Source organism: Amia ocellicauda, chromosome 11 (assembly GCF_036373705.1).
Source record: "Amia ocellicauda isolate fAmiCal2 chromosome 11, fAmiCal2.hap1, whole genome shotgun sequence".
Classification (NCBI taxonomy): Eukaryota; Metazoa; Chordata; class Actinopteri; order Amiiformes; family Amiidae; genus Amia; species Amia ocellicauda.
Genome location: NC_089860.1, coordinates 31,799,516 through 31,816,485, shown reverse-complemented (window position 1 = coordinate 31,816,485; position 16,970 = coordinate 31,799,516). Strand labels below are relative to the sequence as shown.

The window sequence follows — 16,970 nt, the reverse complement described above, 5'->3', positions numbered from 1 at the left end:
GCTGCGGGAACCAATCACGTCTGCGCGATCGTCCCCTCGTCCCCTCCTCGAACCAATAGGCTGAAGCGGGAGGCGGGACAAAGCAGCTGTGGGGATCGAGTGGAAGCCTTTCTTTGTGTTGGTGTCGTCGGGGATCTTTAGGTAAATATACGTCTTATATTCATCTACCCAGAACAGCCTAACATAGATTCAGATGAGCGGCTAATATCTGTTTACACGACTGCATCCAAACACTTTTAGTGATGGCATTTAACGGCGCGATTGTGCGCTGCGTTTCAATGGTGTCCAGCACTGCGACTGAGCATAGCGTGTAGCTGCCCATTGTCAAAATTGCATGGCATGCTGCGTGCTTTTTGTGTTTCCCTTTTTCTTGAAATGCATACACATTTATATTTAATCTGCATCCTGTAGCCCCCCCCTAAAAACAAACAAACACAAACCAAAGCTGTAATGTATTCACACCAATTCAGCAGCGGTCCTCGTTAATGTTATGTTACACAACCTCCATGTGTAATGTATGCATCTCTTAGTGTAGATTCAATAATGTATCTTATGCTCGCAGTGTTTGTGAATTAGCTACTATCCAAGCTAATGTGAGGAGAAGTAAGTTACGCCCCCAATTATAATAAGACTTGTACCCCCCCTTAGAGAGTGTTTATTGTCCGCAGCTTTGGCCGAAGCACCATTGTGTCTCTGCCGTGATGTGATATTCATTCCAATGATCTGATTCTGTTTTTATTTCTTAGTGATTGAATGGATATTTCCAGGTGCTCCGAGAAATGGATAAAACAAGACAAGGTTGTTACACTGCGTAGTTTATTTTCATTCTTCATTGTGTACATTGCATCCGCATCTTGTGTTTCTGTGGTGGATGGTGCATTTGAAATACTGGTGTAAGTGTGTGTTGATTGACTGTAAGTGACACAATACAACACGTTGGAGGATGAGATGCACAACGTCGAAGTGTGTGTGTGTGTGTGTGTGTGTGTGTGTGTGTGTTTGTGTGTTTTATTAATGTATTCAATACATGCCCACTGCATCACGGGTGTATCGCGCAGTCGAACAAAGCCTACAGAGTAAACGATGTGTACACAACTGGAGAATAATCTTCCTTCAAAGTAAGATTGACATGTTTTCGGTAATTCGTATGAAACACGTAACGTCGTTCATCCTGCTGAAATTGATCTGCCGAACTGAAACAGGGCCTAAATCATATCTGCAGTAGCAGGTGTTCTTGCAAAGAAAGCATTGTGTTGTTTTTGGCCTGAAATGGATGCTCCTCTTTTGTGGGAGCGCAATCTGTCGAGTCGACACGTGTTTTTATGTATTTATTCTGTAAATGTGTTTATTACCGACGCGTATCCGATTAGAGATCCACCCTCTGGGGCAGCACAGTGGATTCCAGTTGTACTCCGATGTGTGATCAGCTCTGTGTTGTATTGTTTTAGTAATTGCAATTTACTACAAAAATCCATATTTTTTCATCCGGTAGCAAATTATATACTTAGATATCTATAATGCTGGGACTTTTTTTTCTCCAGTGAACTAAAGTACTTTAACATGTAATTGTTATATACATTATTTCTGCTTGCTCCGCTTGTCATGATTATGATATAAATGTTTTAATTAAGTGATTTGACGCTATATGTCTGGCTCTCTGTACAGGAGAGGTCCCTCTCTGCCTCAATCATGATGTCCAGTAAAAAATCAGACCCCGGCTCGTCCTCGTCCTCGGTGCCGGGGGCTGGGGGCGACAGAGCCCCGGAGTTGCAGCTCCCGAGCCAGGCGGGCGCCCCCAGCTCGGGTCCCGGCTCCGCGGAGAGTGGGGCGTCCAGCGACCGCACGCCGCGGAAGAAGGAGCGGGCCTCTCCTAGCGGGGACCCCGGCGGACCCCCCATCCAGCACTCAGGCTCCGGGGGCCTAGACAACGATACAGCGGAACGGCGCACTAGTCGCCGGAAGAGAGCAAAAGTAAACACCCTACATCTCCTTTGTCCTTTCGCAACACCGTCTGGGGGCGATATACAGACAGGGGGGATTGAACCCCCCAGGTGCTGCTTTCTCCGACACAGGTTTACTGTTTTAGCTTTCAGTGGTGTTTAACTAAGCTGTAAAAAAGTGAAACTGGCTCTAGGGAGCTCCCAAGTCTCCCACTGCAGGATTATTGCACTACTGCCTCTTTGACAACCTGATGCCTAGATAAGTAAGGAGCTAGTTGCATATATATATATATATATATATATATATATATATATATATATATATATATATATATATAGTGGAAAGTCAGAAATTAGGACTGATACTTCAATGCTTTTTCACAATTAACTAAAAATCTCACATTGTGCCCAAATACAACCTTGTTTGTTTTACCTGTGTTAGTTCTATTACTTATTTCCTCTGTGAATATGAAGTTGTTGTAAACTAAATAAATACATCAGTTTGTTTTTTCTTCCCATGCTGACCTGAGATGAGCAGAATTAGGAGTGTGCCACGGATGTTTTTTAATCGCCCCAGCTAGTGAGAACGTGGTTTTAATGAAGCGTTTATTGTGCTTTCTGTTGCAGGTGGAGTACCGAGAAATGGACGAGAGCCTGGCTAACCTGTCGGAGGACGAGTACTACTCGGAGGAGGAGAGGAACGCCAAGGCTGAGAAGGAGAGGAAGCAGGTGCCCCCTCCCCCGGCACCCCCCGTGGAGGAGGAGAACGACAGCGAGCCGGAGGAGCCCTCGGGTGAGTGCAGCATCTCCCTGGAGCCTACAGCACCATCTCTTCTTTATGACATCATTGTACTACAGTGGACATACTCTCCATTCTAACAGTATTTAGGAGACTTGTATATATGCCCACACAAGATGCTTGATATTTTCTGTCTATTTAATTCTTCTTAGTAAACCTGTCTAGACAGCTGTGGTATTTCTAGCAGGATCAAGGGTGTCTTTACATACCTTCTTCTTCTGCCCCCTCCATACCCTTAACAAAATGCTTGGTTGAGGTGTGTGGTGGTATCGAGGCGAGAGCTTTATCCCTCCTCTGTGCGTCTCCTGCAGGGGTAGAAGGGGCGGCCTTCCAGAGCCGGCTGCCCCATGACCGCATGACCTCCCAGGAGGCTGCTTGCTTTCCTGACATCATCAGCGGCCCCCAGCAGACACAGAAAGTCTTCCTCTACATCAGAAACCGCACAGTGAGTCCAAACACTTTCCTGCAAAGGTTGTTTTCAGTTCCTCTGTTAACATGCAAGTTGTATAGTGAAGCATATGACTATGAAGGTGAATTTTACATGAAAATATAATGTAGGTTATGTTCCTCTCAGTCACGGCTGTGTAGTGCCAAGTTGCCTTCCATTAGGCTGGGAATTGATCCAGAACCGATGTGGGATGCTGTCCAGAAGTATTCTATTGAAAGGGAGCTTCGGAGGAGAGGGACAGTTAAGCCATAGTGTCTGGTCTTGCCTCTTATTTATGTATTCAATACCCTTGTTTGTGGATTTTTGTTCCAGCTCCAGCTGTGGCTCGATAACCCCAAAATCCAGCTGACCTTCGAGGCCACGGTGCAGCAGTTGGAGGCCCCATACAACAGTGAGTTCAGTCTAGAAACACTGTAGTTAGTCAAAACCAGATGCAGAGAAGATTCCCTGAAATTTAAACCTCAGCGAATGAGTATTGGGGGCGGGCCATTGTATTCCTCCATTAGTCAGCTTTCCAACACACACTTCTTCAGGAGGGGTGAGACCTCACACTTCTGACCTGCACATTGTCAAAGCACTGCTTGGTTCTGATCCGATGCCTGCTGGACCTGAAGGGACACTCCGAACCCGCAGGGACACGAGAAGCCACAGAGACGCCTGTGTGCAATGATCCAATGAGTCTCCAGCCTAAGGGCAAATCCAAATAAAAACTTTGACCTACCCACGAATCACAGAGTATAAATTTGTACTGTATTATAGTTTAATTTATTGTTAGAAGCCACTACTATTTATAAGTAAACATATGACTTTTTGTGACTCACAGGGTGGGTCAAAGTTATAAATTGGTATAGCCCTACAACTCCTGTGACTCTCGGCCAGTTGTGAACTGCCCCCTGGGAAAAGCCAACATTTGCTCTATTGTTTTGTAATTTAGATGTCACGAAGTAGAGCTAGCTGGTAAAAAATTGTTGTTGTTGTTGTGGCCCTCTTTTATAGTGCTTTTTATTTTTTCCTCAGGTGATGCCGTACTTGTCCACAGGATACACAGCTACTTAGAGCGACACGGACTAATCAATTTCGGCATCTACAAGCGAGTCAAACCCTTACCGAGTGAGCATGGCCTGGATCTTTTGTTTGTTTGTTTGTTTTGTTTGGTCTTAGCAGTTAGCCAATTAGTAAGGTGTCCACGTGTCTTAATTTGTGAATTTAGCTATCTATATATTTAGACTATAAACAAATGTATAGATTTCGTGGAAACGAGCTAGTTGTTTCTAGATGATTGCGTGGCATTGAGTAAAAACTATATAAATACTAGGAGAGCCTCTCGGTCATTTCAGGATTTCAGTATGACAGTAAAAAATGGATGCAATTGAACAGCGGCTATACTCCAAAATAGTTTTTATCTCTAGAATTTCTGACATCGGTGTAGAGTTCCCGCATTGATAGAAAGGGTTTAGTATGTGGGGTTGCTGTTCTGATAACCGTGTTTCTCGTTTGTGTGGTGTGTCTTCACAGCCAAGAAGACCGGGAAGGTGATAATAATTGGAGGGGGGGTTTCCGGACTGGCAGCCGCTCGTCAGCTACAGAGTTTTGGGATGGATGTCACTGTGCTGGAGGCCAGGGTGGGTGTAACTGAACGACACAAGGCCGGAGCTGCCAACAACACCTGCTGCTCTACGGGGATCTCGTTCCCGAGTCCTTGAGCTCATCGGGATATTGTTGTAACATGAGAAAGATGAATACATAGTACAGTAAAATAGAGAAACTGATATTTGTTTTTTGTATGGAATATATTATCCGGAAGAGAGTGTGTGTCTACTAGTGCCTGTGGTCTGTACAATATTTGCTTAAAACGTTAGTATTAGCTAATCTGCTGACTGTGACTGTCATTAATCAGATCAGTGGTGTTCACAGACGACGCAGTAATAACGACAGTTTAACGCACTGCCCTGTCTCTGCAGGATCGCGTAGGAGGGCGGGTGGCCACTTTCCGCAAAGGGAGCTATGTGGCGGATTTGGGAGCCATGGTGGTGACGGGGCTGGGTGAGAACATTGTTTTATTTTACACCATCCATCGGGAATCCACAGGGAGAAGTGCACCCCCACCCCCATAACCTACCAATGGAAGTGCAGTTTGCCACACTGGACTCATCCTAACAGCAGTTGGCAAATTACATCCCCCTGGTTTTCCTTTATAGTTTGTGTGTTTGAAAATATTGAATTTCTGTTGTTTGTGTTGATTTGGAGCCCATATATCCACCTGAAATTGATCTTTCTCTGTTTGTAGCATAGAAATATACGATGTAGTGTTAGTTTCATTACTGTGCTATACATGTACTATGCTACTTGATAGACTGACCCCTTTAGATAGTACAGTCCCACTAAAGCCCAATCCCTGTTTTTTCTTGAGAGGGTACTGCCATGCTAATGAACTAGGCATACCTGCATTTTCCATCCATATGTTTCACTCTTTCTCCTGGGCTCTTTCACTTCACGTCAGTAAAAATCCATCTCCTTCAGCTGTGTTTTCTCACTCTGTGTGACTGAAGGGTTCTGTTTACGTGAGATGATAATTTTTTCATTGGACAAAAGAAGATGGCTACATGCAAATATTGTGGATTGTGAACAAAACCTTTAAATAACAATAATTGGATCTCTACTGGCATCACTCTCCACCTGCACAGCATTCAGTGCTTGAATTTAATAAAGAAAACATTTTTTGTCGTTAGCATTAGGCAAGGGTGGGGGTGCACAAGAGTTGATAAGCAAAGTGAAGTACGTACATTTGTACTTGAATGTAAATATTTTGAGAAATGAAAGCCAGTTTTGCATTGGGGTGTTTGTAACCCATACAAGGTGAATACTCCAATCTCAAGCTCTGACAAAGCAGCAGTCAGACCTCAAATAATGTTGTGAATGTTAAGTTAACAGGAAGTTCAATGCCCTGTACGACAATCAGAGTCTTCGGTGGGGTAAAAAAATAATCTGGTAAACGCTAATGACTAAATTGTCTTTAAAACAGAAGGAAAGAAAAAGCGGGTTGTTAGCCTTGTATAACTTGCCCTTTAGTGTGCCCTGAATACCCTAAATAGATTTAGTGTGTGTGGGTGTTAAATTTGACGCTTTATTGTCCTGTTTCCTCTCAGGAGGGAACCCAATGGCTGTCATCAGCAAGCAAGTGAACATGGAGCTGGCTAAGATCAAACAGAAGTGCCCCCTGTATGAAGCAAACGGACAGGCTGTGAGTACAAGAAGAATTTGCATGTTTTCATATATATTTTTCAGCATGTCATTTAAGATGGTGGAATTACTCCTTATCATAGTACATAGTTCCCCGTGCTAGTGTGTACAATGTGTATGTTGAATACCTTGTGTAAATGCTGGATCATGCTCCAAGATTCAGCAATCTAGTAAGCATTATTCAAAACAGGTTTTCTGGTATTTTGAATACTGATTCCATGTCACTGGAATCCTCTCTGATCCCAGCACTGGGATGCTCTTCTCTGTGCTGGAAAATGTCATTAGCTCTGCTTTTTCTGCTGTTTGACTTCAAACCATCTGGTTTTATGTTCCCAAGCTAAAAATGAACAATGTGAAGGAGTCTTAAATGAATCCTCCAGGTTAATTTTAGAGGCTGATTTCATTTTTATTTTTATTTGATAGCTGCTTAGAGAAATGTTGCCTGGAGAGTTTGAGTGAAGGTATAATGAATACCCTGCAGTTTATAGAGTGTCACATTCATTTTATTGTATTTTAATCTGTTTGCTTGTACCTATTGTACTGACATTTTCTTGTCTTCTTTTTCCCTTTCAATCCCTGTTGCGGAATCTCATCGTTTAAAGGGTGAAAGATGCACAAGTGTACGTATTCAATATTAATGTAATGCAGTGTGGCTTAAAAATGATTAGTTCAGATACATTTTTAAGTGGAAGATGGGGCCTCCAAATCAAGTGGTTTATATATCGCCAGTTGTCACTTCAACTGTTTAATGAATTACTGACCCATTTATTATTTATATTGTTTACATTATGGAGAATTATTTAACCAAACTGTAATCACTCAGTGTGTAATTCTGTACGTCTCTGAACCCCTGTTTTTTTCTGTTTCACATTTGAAAGTTTGAACATGGTCTGAACAAAACCCAGACATGGTTCTTATATGGAGATGTTGCTAAAATAAATAAATAAATAATTTGCAATTAAAACATAGTCCAAAAAGACCATTGCAGTGGCTGTTTTTAGTTCATACATTGCTGTTGCTGTGAAGCTAGATCTTATTCTGATAATTCATTGATGCCTGCAACTGTTCACTACAAAACTCTGCATTACTGAGTGTGCCCGGGATCATTTGTTGATGAAGGTTGTTGACACAGTAACGCACTTGCAGCTGTTGTGAGATGAACTTTGCAACCAAGCCTGATCAGCTCATGCATTTTAATGAGGATCTCGGAGCTAGGAATAGAAATGCTTCATAAATTATAATCGGCACCTTCGGAGAGGGTTGGAAACGGCTGTGCTTGGTCATGAAGCAACCTTAACTGAACACTAGTCTGCAATAAAAAACAAACAAAACATGTAACTAGAAACCTTTTTTTCACCCTCTCTCTTCAAGCACAGTACTTCACCACTTTGCTTATGTCTATGTAAATTCAACTGTTAAGCCCTGTGCAACTGAAGACACAGTATCTCAAGTTCTCCATTAAAATGAAACGCTTGGTTAAATTGTGAATTATCAGTGATTTATATATACTTTTCCTCACGTCTCAGGTTCCAAAGGAGAAGGACGAGATGGTGGAACAGGAGTTTAATCGACTCCTGGAAGCCACGTCCTACCTCAGCCACCAGCTAGACTTCAACTTCCTGAACAATAAGCCCGTGTCCCTGGGCCAGGCTCTTGAAGTAGTCATCCAGTGAGTGCTCATTGCCGGACCCCCTCCCACATCTGCAATGTCATGTTGTTGCTCTGTTTTATATTGTAGACTTCCTGGTGGGGGGGTCATATTATATTAGAGATATAGTGTTTTTGCTCAAAGACTACGTAGAATGCAATGTAAATAAAACACAATAAATTATGTTTAAACACTATATATAATATACAGGCGGAAAAAAAATATTTTAGTCTGTTAATTGATTCATGTACTTGTTTGTTTTTTCCACTCAAATAACTTCCTTTCTTTAATTTTGTTTTTTTTTGTTTTAGACTTCAGGAGAAACATGTGAAAGACGAACAGATCGAACACTGGAAAAAAATTGTGAAAACACAAGAGGACCTGAAGGAACTTCTAAACAAGGTGAATATACTCTCTGACAGAGTGGTGGGGTGGGGGCAATTTAGAGAGACAAATACAAGTAAGCATAAATGTACCCAATCCCCAGAGCTATGTTATCCATTTTTGTATTAGGCCTGTCAGATTAATTTATATTCCACCCACTTAAAACATAAGAAAGCTTACAAAAACGAGAGGAGGCCATTTGACCCATCGTGCTCGTTTGGTGTCTGTTAATGACTAAGTGATCAAGGATCCTATCCAGTCTATTTTTTAATGTTCCCAAATTGTCTCTTCACCCACATCGCTGGGGAGTTTGTTCAGATTGTAACAACTCTCTGTGTGAAGAAGTGTCTCCTGTTTTCTGCTCTGAATTCTTCATATTAGTTTAACGATGGCCAATTCTTTCAACTATACATGACGTTAGTAGCCAGACAACTGAGTTTGCAAAACGACCTGGCCTCCAGTCAGAGAGGTCCTGGCCTGCTGTTTCTTTGCCCTGGCACAGTGTTAATGCCATGCTCTGTGTCTCTAGATGGTGACCACCAAGGAGAAGGTGAAAGAGCTGCACCAGCAGTACAAGGAGGCGTGTGAAGTGAAGCCCCCCAGAGACATCACCGCTGAGTTCCTGGTCAAGAGTAAACACCGGGACCTCACCGCATTGTGCAAGGCAAGGACATGCAGAGAGAGGGGGTGGGCATGGAGATCCTCTGTTGCTCCCACCAACATGACATGGGGGGCCAGCAATCCCATTACTAATATCCCTGGTCCAAATACTTCCCTGCCAGACCTCTACAAATCACCCCTTTCTGTATACATGTTCAATCATAAACCTCTAGTCCTGCTTCTTCAGAGACCCAATCCAGTTTTATGGATCTCGCAAAATTCCCAGTTTCATGATCTCTGAAGGGTCTGCGTTTGCCAGTTTAATTGATAAGAATTAAGTTATTTACGAAAGTCTTTATAAATAATTGAACTGTAAAACCTGCTGGAATGGGGCTGCCCTGATTCAGATTGTTATCCGAAAACTTATGATAAATTCTGTTCTCCCTACAGCCTCCCCCAACTTTAATTGGGTAACATCAGTTCTGCTTAAATTAGTGGAGATTTAAAACAAAAAACACACAGTACAATACAAAATGCAAAACTAAACGCACAATGGTGCTACTCGGAATAAATCCCCTTTGCTATGCTTTTGAAGATACCCCAGTGCCTGCCACAAGGATCCACGAGGGTCTGGTTTTTATTAATGCATTCCTTTGGCATTTTATGTCCGTCTGAAGGAATCCCGATCCCCAAAGTGCTGATCTCCTCCTTACATCTCTATAGATAGAGCTTCAGAAAACATTCAAATGAAGGATTAACTTTTCTGTAACAGAGTGCAAAACTTGCAAATGTTTTCACTGTCTGAGACCGATTTGTTACACTAATCCATCCAAGCTGCCGGGAGATTAGGTTTTGAAGCCAAGTTCTGCTTTATACCTTTGCTATTTTGGTTTCTTGTTTTTTTGTAAACTTTATGCTTTGGCTCAGAACGGCCTTGTCTTTAACCTGGGGGGCTGAATCAATCTTTTTTTCCTAACCACCTTTAATAAGCAATAAGACCCAAAGCAGACTTTCAGTTTTCATCTCCTGATACAATTCAGTACCAGCTAAAGTAGTCTTGCAAAAATTGGAAACCACAATAATAATAAACATCTCCTAATTGCCTCCATGGAGTTAATTAGGCCACCGTTGTCATAAAAGTAATTTGTTAAAGATATTTTTAACGAATTCTCACAGTAGGAGCTTACTGAGTAATTGAGACTGGACACATTAGCTGCAGACTGTATTGTCACTTTCAGTTGGTACATGGGGAAGGAAAGCTACTTTGGAAAATGAAATTGGCTAGCCGATCTTATTAAAGGATAAACATTAGATTCATTTTCAAGGCTGATAAAAAAATAAAGTGAATGTATGATTGACCTATTTTTATGGCCAGGGTGTATTATGCAACCTTGGGAAGTATTTTTAGCTACAGAGCAGTACAGAAAATGCAGCTGTTCTGAAAAGTCATTCGTCTGCTACCTCTGGAATGACTTCAAGGAGGTTTGTGGGCAGACAGAAGGGAGGGGGGCGTATTTATGCTGTCGGTTCACATTTTTCAAACCAACAGTCTTGATCCTTAAGAAAACAGCATTTCTCCAGCAGGTAAAATCATGCAGCTGAAGTATTTCTTTTTTTAGGAATCAAAAGGGATAACTCAGTCCTTTGCGGTGAAATTACATGACAATCCCAAACCCAAGCCTCCCCTCCCCTCCATCTCCCTACCCTCCCATCAGTTTTCCAACCTTGCCCGGACCGCATGCGTGGCTTCCCCGCTCACTTTGAAGTGTGCTTTGATGGTAAGGTGATCTTGACCTGGATTATGCTGGAGCTGCTTGCCCGGGGAAGATTAGAGATGGGTGGCACCTCGGGTGGAATGTGTGGCATCCTGTAATTACCTGACTATAACATGCCACCGTGCCGCCTTTGCCCCGCAGGAGTACGACGAGTTGTCCGAGACGCAGGTCAAGCTGGAAGAAAAACTGCAGGAGCTGGAAGCCAACCCTCCCAGGTATTCCTGTGTTTCCTGTAACGTTGCACAATCTTTTTTTCTGTTCTGTTTTGTTCTTCGCCCAGAGCCCCCGGTGGAGCATTCACAGTCTAATTCAAGGGTCTTGTAGTAAAGCTCTGCCTTTCTGAACATAGTCTGACTCCGGATGTTGCTAGTTAAATCAAGTATCGAAGTTCCTCAATACTCTTGGTTTTTTAGGTCCGCTCCCTTTTGAAATAAATATGATCTCCGACTTAAAAAAGCGTTGTGATTCATTTTCCTTTTTTTTTTTCCTTTCGCGTGTCTTACTTTTGAGTAGTGACGTGTACCTTTCATCGAGGGACAGACAGATTCTGGACTGGCATTTTGCTAACCTGGAGTTCGCTAATGCCACACCGCTCTCAACCCTCTCTCTCAAGCACTGGGACCAGGTGAGTGATTGCCTCTTACTGATGATTACCCAAGAGGGACTGGAGAGCTCCATTAAAAAAAAAAAAAAAAAAGATTTCTCTCCGTTAACTCAATTAAGTCCTGGAATTGTAATTATATCATGGGCTTCATTTTTTGTAAATGTGAGATTCTTGTGAGGACTTCTGACCCTGACAATCATAGTTCAGTGCAGGCAGGAAAATAAACTCTCCTCCAAACATTCAAAAGCAAAGAAAGCAAGCAAGCAAGCTGTGGTTCTGTTTGATTGTATCTGTAGTTCTGACCCGCTCTTTTGTCTCTCTCCTTTAGGATGATGACTTTGAGTTCACTGGGAGTCACCTGACCGTTCGCAATGGCTACTCCTGCGTTCCTGTGGCTCTCGCTGAGGGCCTGGATATCAAACTGAACACCGCCGTGCGCCAGGTCCGATACACATCCTCAGGTAAGGGCAAATGACCCAGTGAGCAGTGTGTGTTGATGTTTAAAACTCAGCTGAATTAAGTTTTAGATCTTTGTAGGATTGGGCTTGTTTGCCCCAGAGCTTTTTGTTGAAGTGACTGATTTATAAATCATTTATAAGTCAAAATTGAGAATTGAACGCAGCCGAAGGGGGACTTTTTTTTTTAAATCAAAGCTCCATTTATAATTAGTAAATCTCTGCATATGACATCTCATTAACATTTACAATTCAACAACAAACAAAAAAAGCACTGATTATCAGTGCTGTGAAGAGCAGAAGAGCTGAGGCCATGAAGTTGGGCTGATATCTGCTTATTTACATACGTTGTCACTTGTAAAGTGTTGGGTGCCCTAGAAATGGAGTCTTTAAAGGATTAATTCCAACAGAGTATTTGTTAAAAATGACATGGATAAATGAAATGTATTGTACATTTGAATCCACAAAATGGCATATCCGGCAGCAACGCGCTGTGTGAAAATCCCTGTTAATCCACTACCGAAAATTTATTTTTTAAGACTGTTGGCCCAGTCTTCATATTTGTAATGAAGTATTGTGCATCAGGTTTGCTGTAGTATACTACAGAAATCGAGACTGAATATTAGAGTAGAACAGCGACTGGGTGATCCAATTTTGCTGAAGCAGGTTTCTAAATTACACAACAGTTGCAGTTTCTCAAATTATGAACAAATCGTTAATTTCAATTGCAAGCAAATGCCCATGGGTTTTTGCCCAGTCTGTCTCTTTCCAAGTCAAAGCCCGAACTCTCAGTAGTAAAGGGGTTTGTGTGTCTGGAGTCCCTTTCCTGTGACTGCTGTGATCGAGCTCGTATCTTTGCGTTGTCCAGGCTGTGAAGTGATTGCGGTGAACACCCGCTCCACCACCCAGACCTTCATCTACAAATGCGACGCCGTTCTCTGCACCCTCCCCCTGGGCGTGATGAAGCAGCAGCCCCCGGCCGTGCAGTTCGTGCCCCCCCTCCCCGAGTGGAAGACCTCCGCCATCCAGAGAATGGGGTTCGGGAACCTCAACAAGGTGTGTGGTCCCTCGCCATGTGGATGCCTTTTGTAACACTGAACATCTGCATCGTGTGTCGGAGTGTAGTTTGGTGTTATTCCACCCCCTGAGATCTCGGTATGAATTGCCAGTATATATCGCTCACTATCTGAATGCATATTTTAAATCATTGCCTGCTTTTAAAGCATGTGCTGTCCTTATGTGCTTAAGATGGAGTACAGTATTACTTTTTTATAAAGCAGTTCAGTTTCATTGAGTTGCAAGATCATTAGTTCTGGGAACTGAAGAACCAACTAAAACAAAAGTGCAATAGGCTTCTGTTCCCTTGATTTTGTTTAAAAAAACAAAAAAAACTATTGCTGCAGATTTTTTTTTTTTTGCCTAACTAAGCTGCAGCAAAAAATACTGCAGTATTATGCAACTTGATGCACTTTCCCTGCTGTAGCCAGCAGAGGGAGCTTCTATGAAAAAGTCTGTCACTTTACATAGGGAACCTGTAAATGTAGATTTAATTTGAAATATCCAGATCCTTTTTATGGTTTGATAATCTGCTCATAATTTCACTTTACATTTCAGCAGAACCCAAATGTCATATTTGATTGCTTTCTGCAAGAAATAATAAATGTATCAATTTACAAGATCAGTGGTACAGTCAGGATTTAGTTGATCACTGTATATGTAAAATGGGTTAATTTGTTACATTAGCCCTTTACTGTGCATGTAAGCCATGTTTTTCAAAACATACCTTTCCAGGCCAACAGGTACGAGTTATATAAACACATCTTCTTTATTCATACATTTCCTATGACTAGATTCACTTGACTTTTTAATTTGGTATTTGGTTTTGGTTGTTGTCTTTCTCATGGCCACTTTGGTGAGGTTGATGTATGTTTTTCTTCCATTTTTCATTGTCTGAGCATAGATCTAGAGTAAAGTAAACTATTATGCAGCAGACAGACCGATGTATTCAGTCAAAAGATCAGAGGGTGTCCTGAAAGAAAAGTTTTAGTCGAGGTAAAGAGTGTGATGTCTTATAGTTTTTCCTCCCTGTCACTAGGTGGTGCTGTGTTTTGACCGTGTGTTCTGGGACCCCAGTGTGAACCTGTTTGGCCATGTGGGAAGCACCACGGCCAGCCGGGGGGAGCTTTTCCTGTTCTGGAACCTGTACAAAGGTCAGTGCAGTCAGTTGCTGCAGCGCTCATAAACATGCGTATTTGGGGGCTCTCTGGTGGCACATCTTGAAGTTCATGATGCGTCCCATCGCCTAGATCCAGCTGGTTTCCAATCACAGCTGTGCTGTGGTCAGTGAGATGGTGGGGGGTGGAAGACAACCGGGCAAATCTCTGTTCAGTCAACACCAGCGCCTCCTGGTGGCTGGAGGTTTGGGTTGTTAGCAGCTCCAGCTGGATAGAAAGGTGTAATAGCTGGGCTGTGGACGTTCTTGGCTTGCACCAGGCAGCTTTGTTATCCAGAAGGAGCGTGAGTCTTTCTCCCCAAATTGGGTGAAAGAAGGAAATCATTGGAGGGTACGCGTACAAAAAAAATAAATACATATGTATTTCAGTTTAAAAAAAAAAAAAAACTAGCAGCATGTCCTTGAATGCAGGTCAGTCTGTGTGGGGTCTCTCACGTGTTTCCCTCGCTGTCCCCAGCTCCCATCCTGCTGGCGCTCATGGCGGGGGAGGCAGCGGGCATCATGGAGAACATCAGCGATGACGTCATTGTGGGCCGCTGCCTGGCCATCCTGAAGGGCATTTTTGGCAGCAGTGCCGTACCACAGGTATGTCTGCAGCCCCGAGCTGAAGAATCTGCAGCCTCGTGCACAAGGAGGGCTCTGTGCTCGGCAGAGGGAGATTCCCGTCTTTGTTTTTTAGGAACTCTGTGATCGGTTTGCATCTGACTTCTTCCTCACAGTCATATTATTCATTCTAGTCCAGATTCCTGGTTAATTTCTGGGACAGGCCTGTAGCTGTTAGTTTTTTCTCGTTCCTGTGAACACTGAACTCCTCAGTGCCGGGAGCTGTGGCTGGGCTGGAAGGAATGCTGACTAAAGTTTTTCCACCTCATATCTCTATTTGCTCATAGTCTGATAACTCCACAATTACATCAATGTATAAAATGTGATATTGGAACTATAGTCTGTTTTTCAAATCCGTTTTTTCTCACTCCTGAGTGTTTGTGTCTGTTGTTGTTGCAGCCCAAAGAAACTGTGGTGACGCGCTGGCGGGCCGACCCCTGGGCACGGGGCTCGTATTCCTACGTGGCGGCAGGATCATCCGGCAATGACTACGACCTGATGGCGCAGCCCATCACCCCAGGACCTGCTATTCCTGGAGCTTCTCAGGTGAGCAAAACCTGTTCATGTTTTAGACCGCATATCTTCCAGAAACATCGGCATCAGAACTGGACACAAAATGAATAATAATAATTGAATTACCCTGCGTGTGTCCCCATCCTTGAGTTATTCTGACATTAATTGGCGTCTTGTTTCAGCCCGTTCCCCGACTGTTCTTCGCCGGTGAACACACCATCCGGAATTACCCTGCGACCGTCCACGGCGCTCTGCTGAGCGGGCTGAGAGAGGCGGGGCGCATCGCTGACCAGTTCCTTGGCGCTATGTATACCCTGCCCCGCCAGGCCACACCCACCGTCAACCCCCAGCCCTCCCCCAGCGTCTAGACTGCGGGGCGCTCGGGCCCACTCATCGTGACACGGGGCCCAAGAACTGTACTGTGTGTCTGTGTGCGCCCCCGTCTGGCCTGTGGACCTACAGAAGTAGGAGACATGTCCATCCTTGGTTTCCAGCTGGAGAAACGCACATTTCATTAGCCATCATGTCACACGCTTCCAAAGGTTCAATCGCAACATTTTTGTGTATTGTTTCTTTATTTAAATGACAGTTTACACAAGGCACATTGACCTGCTTGAAAAAACTGTGCCTTTGTGCTTTACTGACTTTTTTTTTTTTTTTACTTCATGGTCACTGTTGTACAATGTAAAGTTAGACTTATTACGATATGCATTACCATTTTTTTTTTTTTTTAGTTTTTTTTTTTAGCTATTGTAACTTCTGGTCTATTGTTTAATTTGTGGGAAATTGCCAGTTTGCATATGAACGAGGGAGAGACCGATTTTTTTTCATTTCATTTTATATATACATATATATATATATATATATATATATTGGTTTTTGGGGGGAGGGGGGGTTGTTTTCCATTAGCGACTGGTTTTGGATTTTGTTTTGCATCGCATTGCATACTTTTTTAAAATATATTTTGAAAGAATTTTCAGTACAAAAAAAATGAAACTTAAGTCATGTTTTTTTTTTTTCCTAAATATGAAATGACACATTTTGAAAGAACATTACGTTACCAGGTATTTGAGTCAATAAATATGTGACTTACACATTAAACTGGTCTCTTGTACTGATGCTAAAGGTGTATTGCAGAATGAAATCTGATTGGAGCTGCTAAATGCAGCCAGTTCCTGTGGAAGAGGCAGTTATGGTTCTGTTTCTTCAGCTCCATTTGTTGACTTGAAGTGTTGGGAGCAATATTGGGAGTATTTGAATTTGAAAGTTTGTTATTTAACTGAAATGTAACCAGATTCAGAAAGACAATGCCAAGAGAAATGTTCAGTACCCACTCATCCCGTGTCAGGATTCAATTACTTTATTTGAGGTACAAAATAGGATGATAACAGGAACAGATGTATCTTTGCTTTGTTTTATTTGGCCTGGTCTTCAGTGATCGTCCGTATCTGTATCTGCATAGCCTCTCGTTTCTTTAAACCGCTGTGAAAGACGGGTGGCAGCTGGTGGGTGGTGTTGTGTGGGAGGGAGGTCTGGAAAGCAGTGGACCTCCTCCCTGACAAACATGCTGATGCTTTTCACTCAACACTTTTGCCTTTGCCAGTACTCCTCCTCAAATCGACAGCACAAGTCTCAGAGCGGCGCAGTTTACTTTATACTACCCAGTGACGAGGACATTTCGACCTGCCTTTTCAGTTAAATTGGTCCCATTGACACTTGGCTAGCCTC

General features: G+C 42.8%; 1 protein-coding gene across 3 annotated transcripts; it reads left to right on the top strand.

Moving 5' to 3' along the window:
- The first annotated feature begins 67 nt into the window (after positions 1-67).
- On the top strand, positions 68-16,343 carry kdm1a (lysine (K)-specific demethylase 1a). Of its 3 annotated transcripts, none has more exons than XM_066717456.1 (22): positions 68-141; positions 747-798; positions 1,666-1,971; positions 2,568-2,733; positions 3,051-3,184; positions 3,500-3,578; positions 4,205-4,297; positions 4,703-4,809; positions 5,149-5,230; positions 6,334-6,428; positions 7,030-7,047; positions 7,954-8,096; positions 8,387-8,477; positions 8,989-9,123; positions 10,976-11,049; positions 11,348-11,459; positions 11,767-11,899; positions 12,762-12,949; positions 13,989-14,103; positions 14,584-14,711; positions 15,129-15,275; positions 15,425-16,343. In XM_066717456.1, exons 2-22 carry the CDS (start codon positions 754-756, stop codon positions 15,608-15,610), a joined length of 2,577 nt encoding a protein of 858 aa, XP_066573553.1. In that variant the 5' UTR covers positions 68-141; positions 747-753; the 3' UTR covers positions 15,611-16,343. The 3 variants fall into 3 exon arrangements, with proteins under 3 accessions (XP_066573553.1, XP_066573552.1, XP_066573554.1); XM_066717455.1 differs by having other exon boundaries at positions 11,345-11,459; XM_066717457.1 differs by lacking the exon at positions 747-798 and having other exon boundaries at positions 11,345-11,459.
- Positions 16,344-16,970: the final 627 nt, after the last annotated feature.

Bases quoted from the DNA above. Each gene is read 5' to 3' on its own strand.
- kdm1a (XM_066717455.1), top strand. From the start codon at position 754: ATGGATATTTCCAGGTGCTCCGAGAAATGGATAAAACAAGACAAG. The intron at 14,104-14,583 runs GTCAGTGCAGTC...CGCTGTCCCCAG, and splicing joins GTTCTGGAACCTGTACAAAG to CTCCCATCCTGCTGGCGCTC. The intron at 14,712-15,128 runs GTATGTCTGCAG...TTGTTGTTGCAG, and splicing joins GCAGCAGTGCCGTACCACAG to CCCAAAGAAACTGTGGTGAC.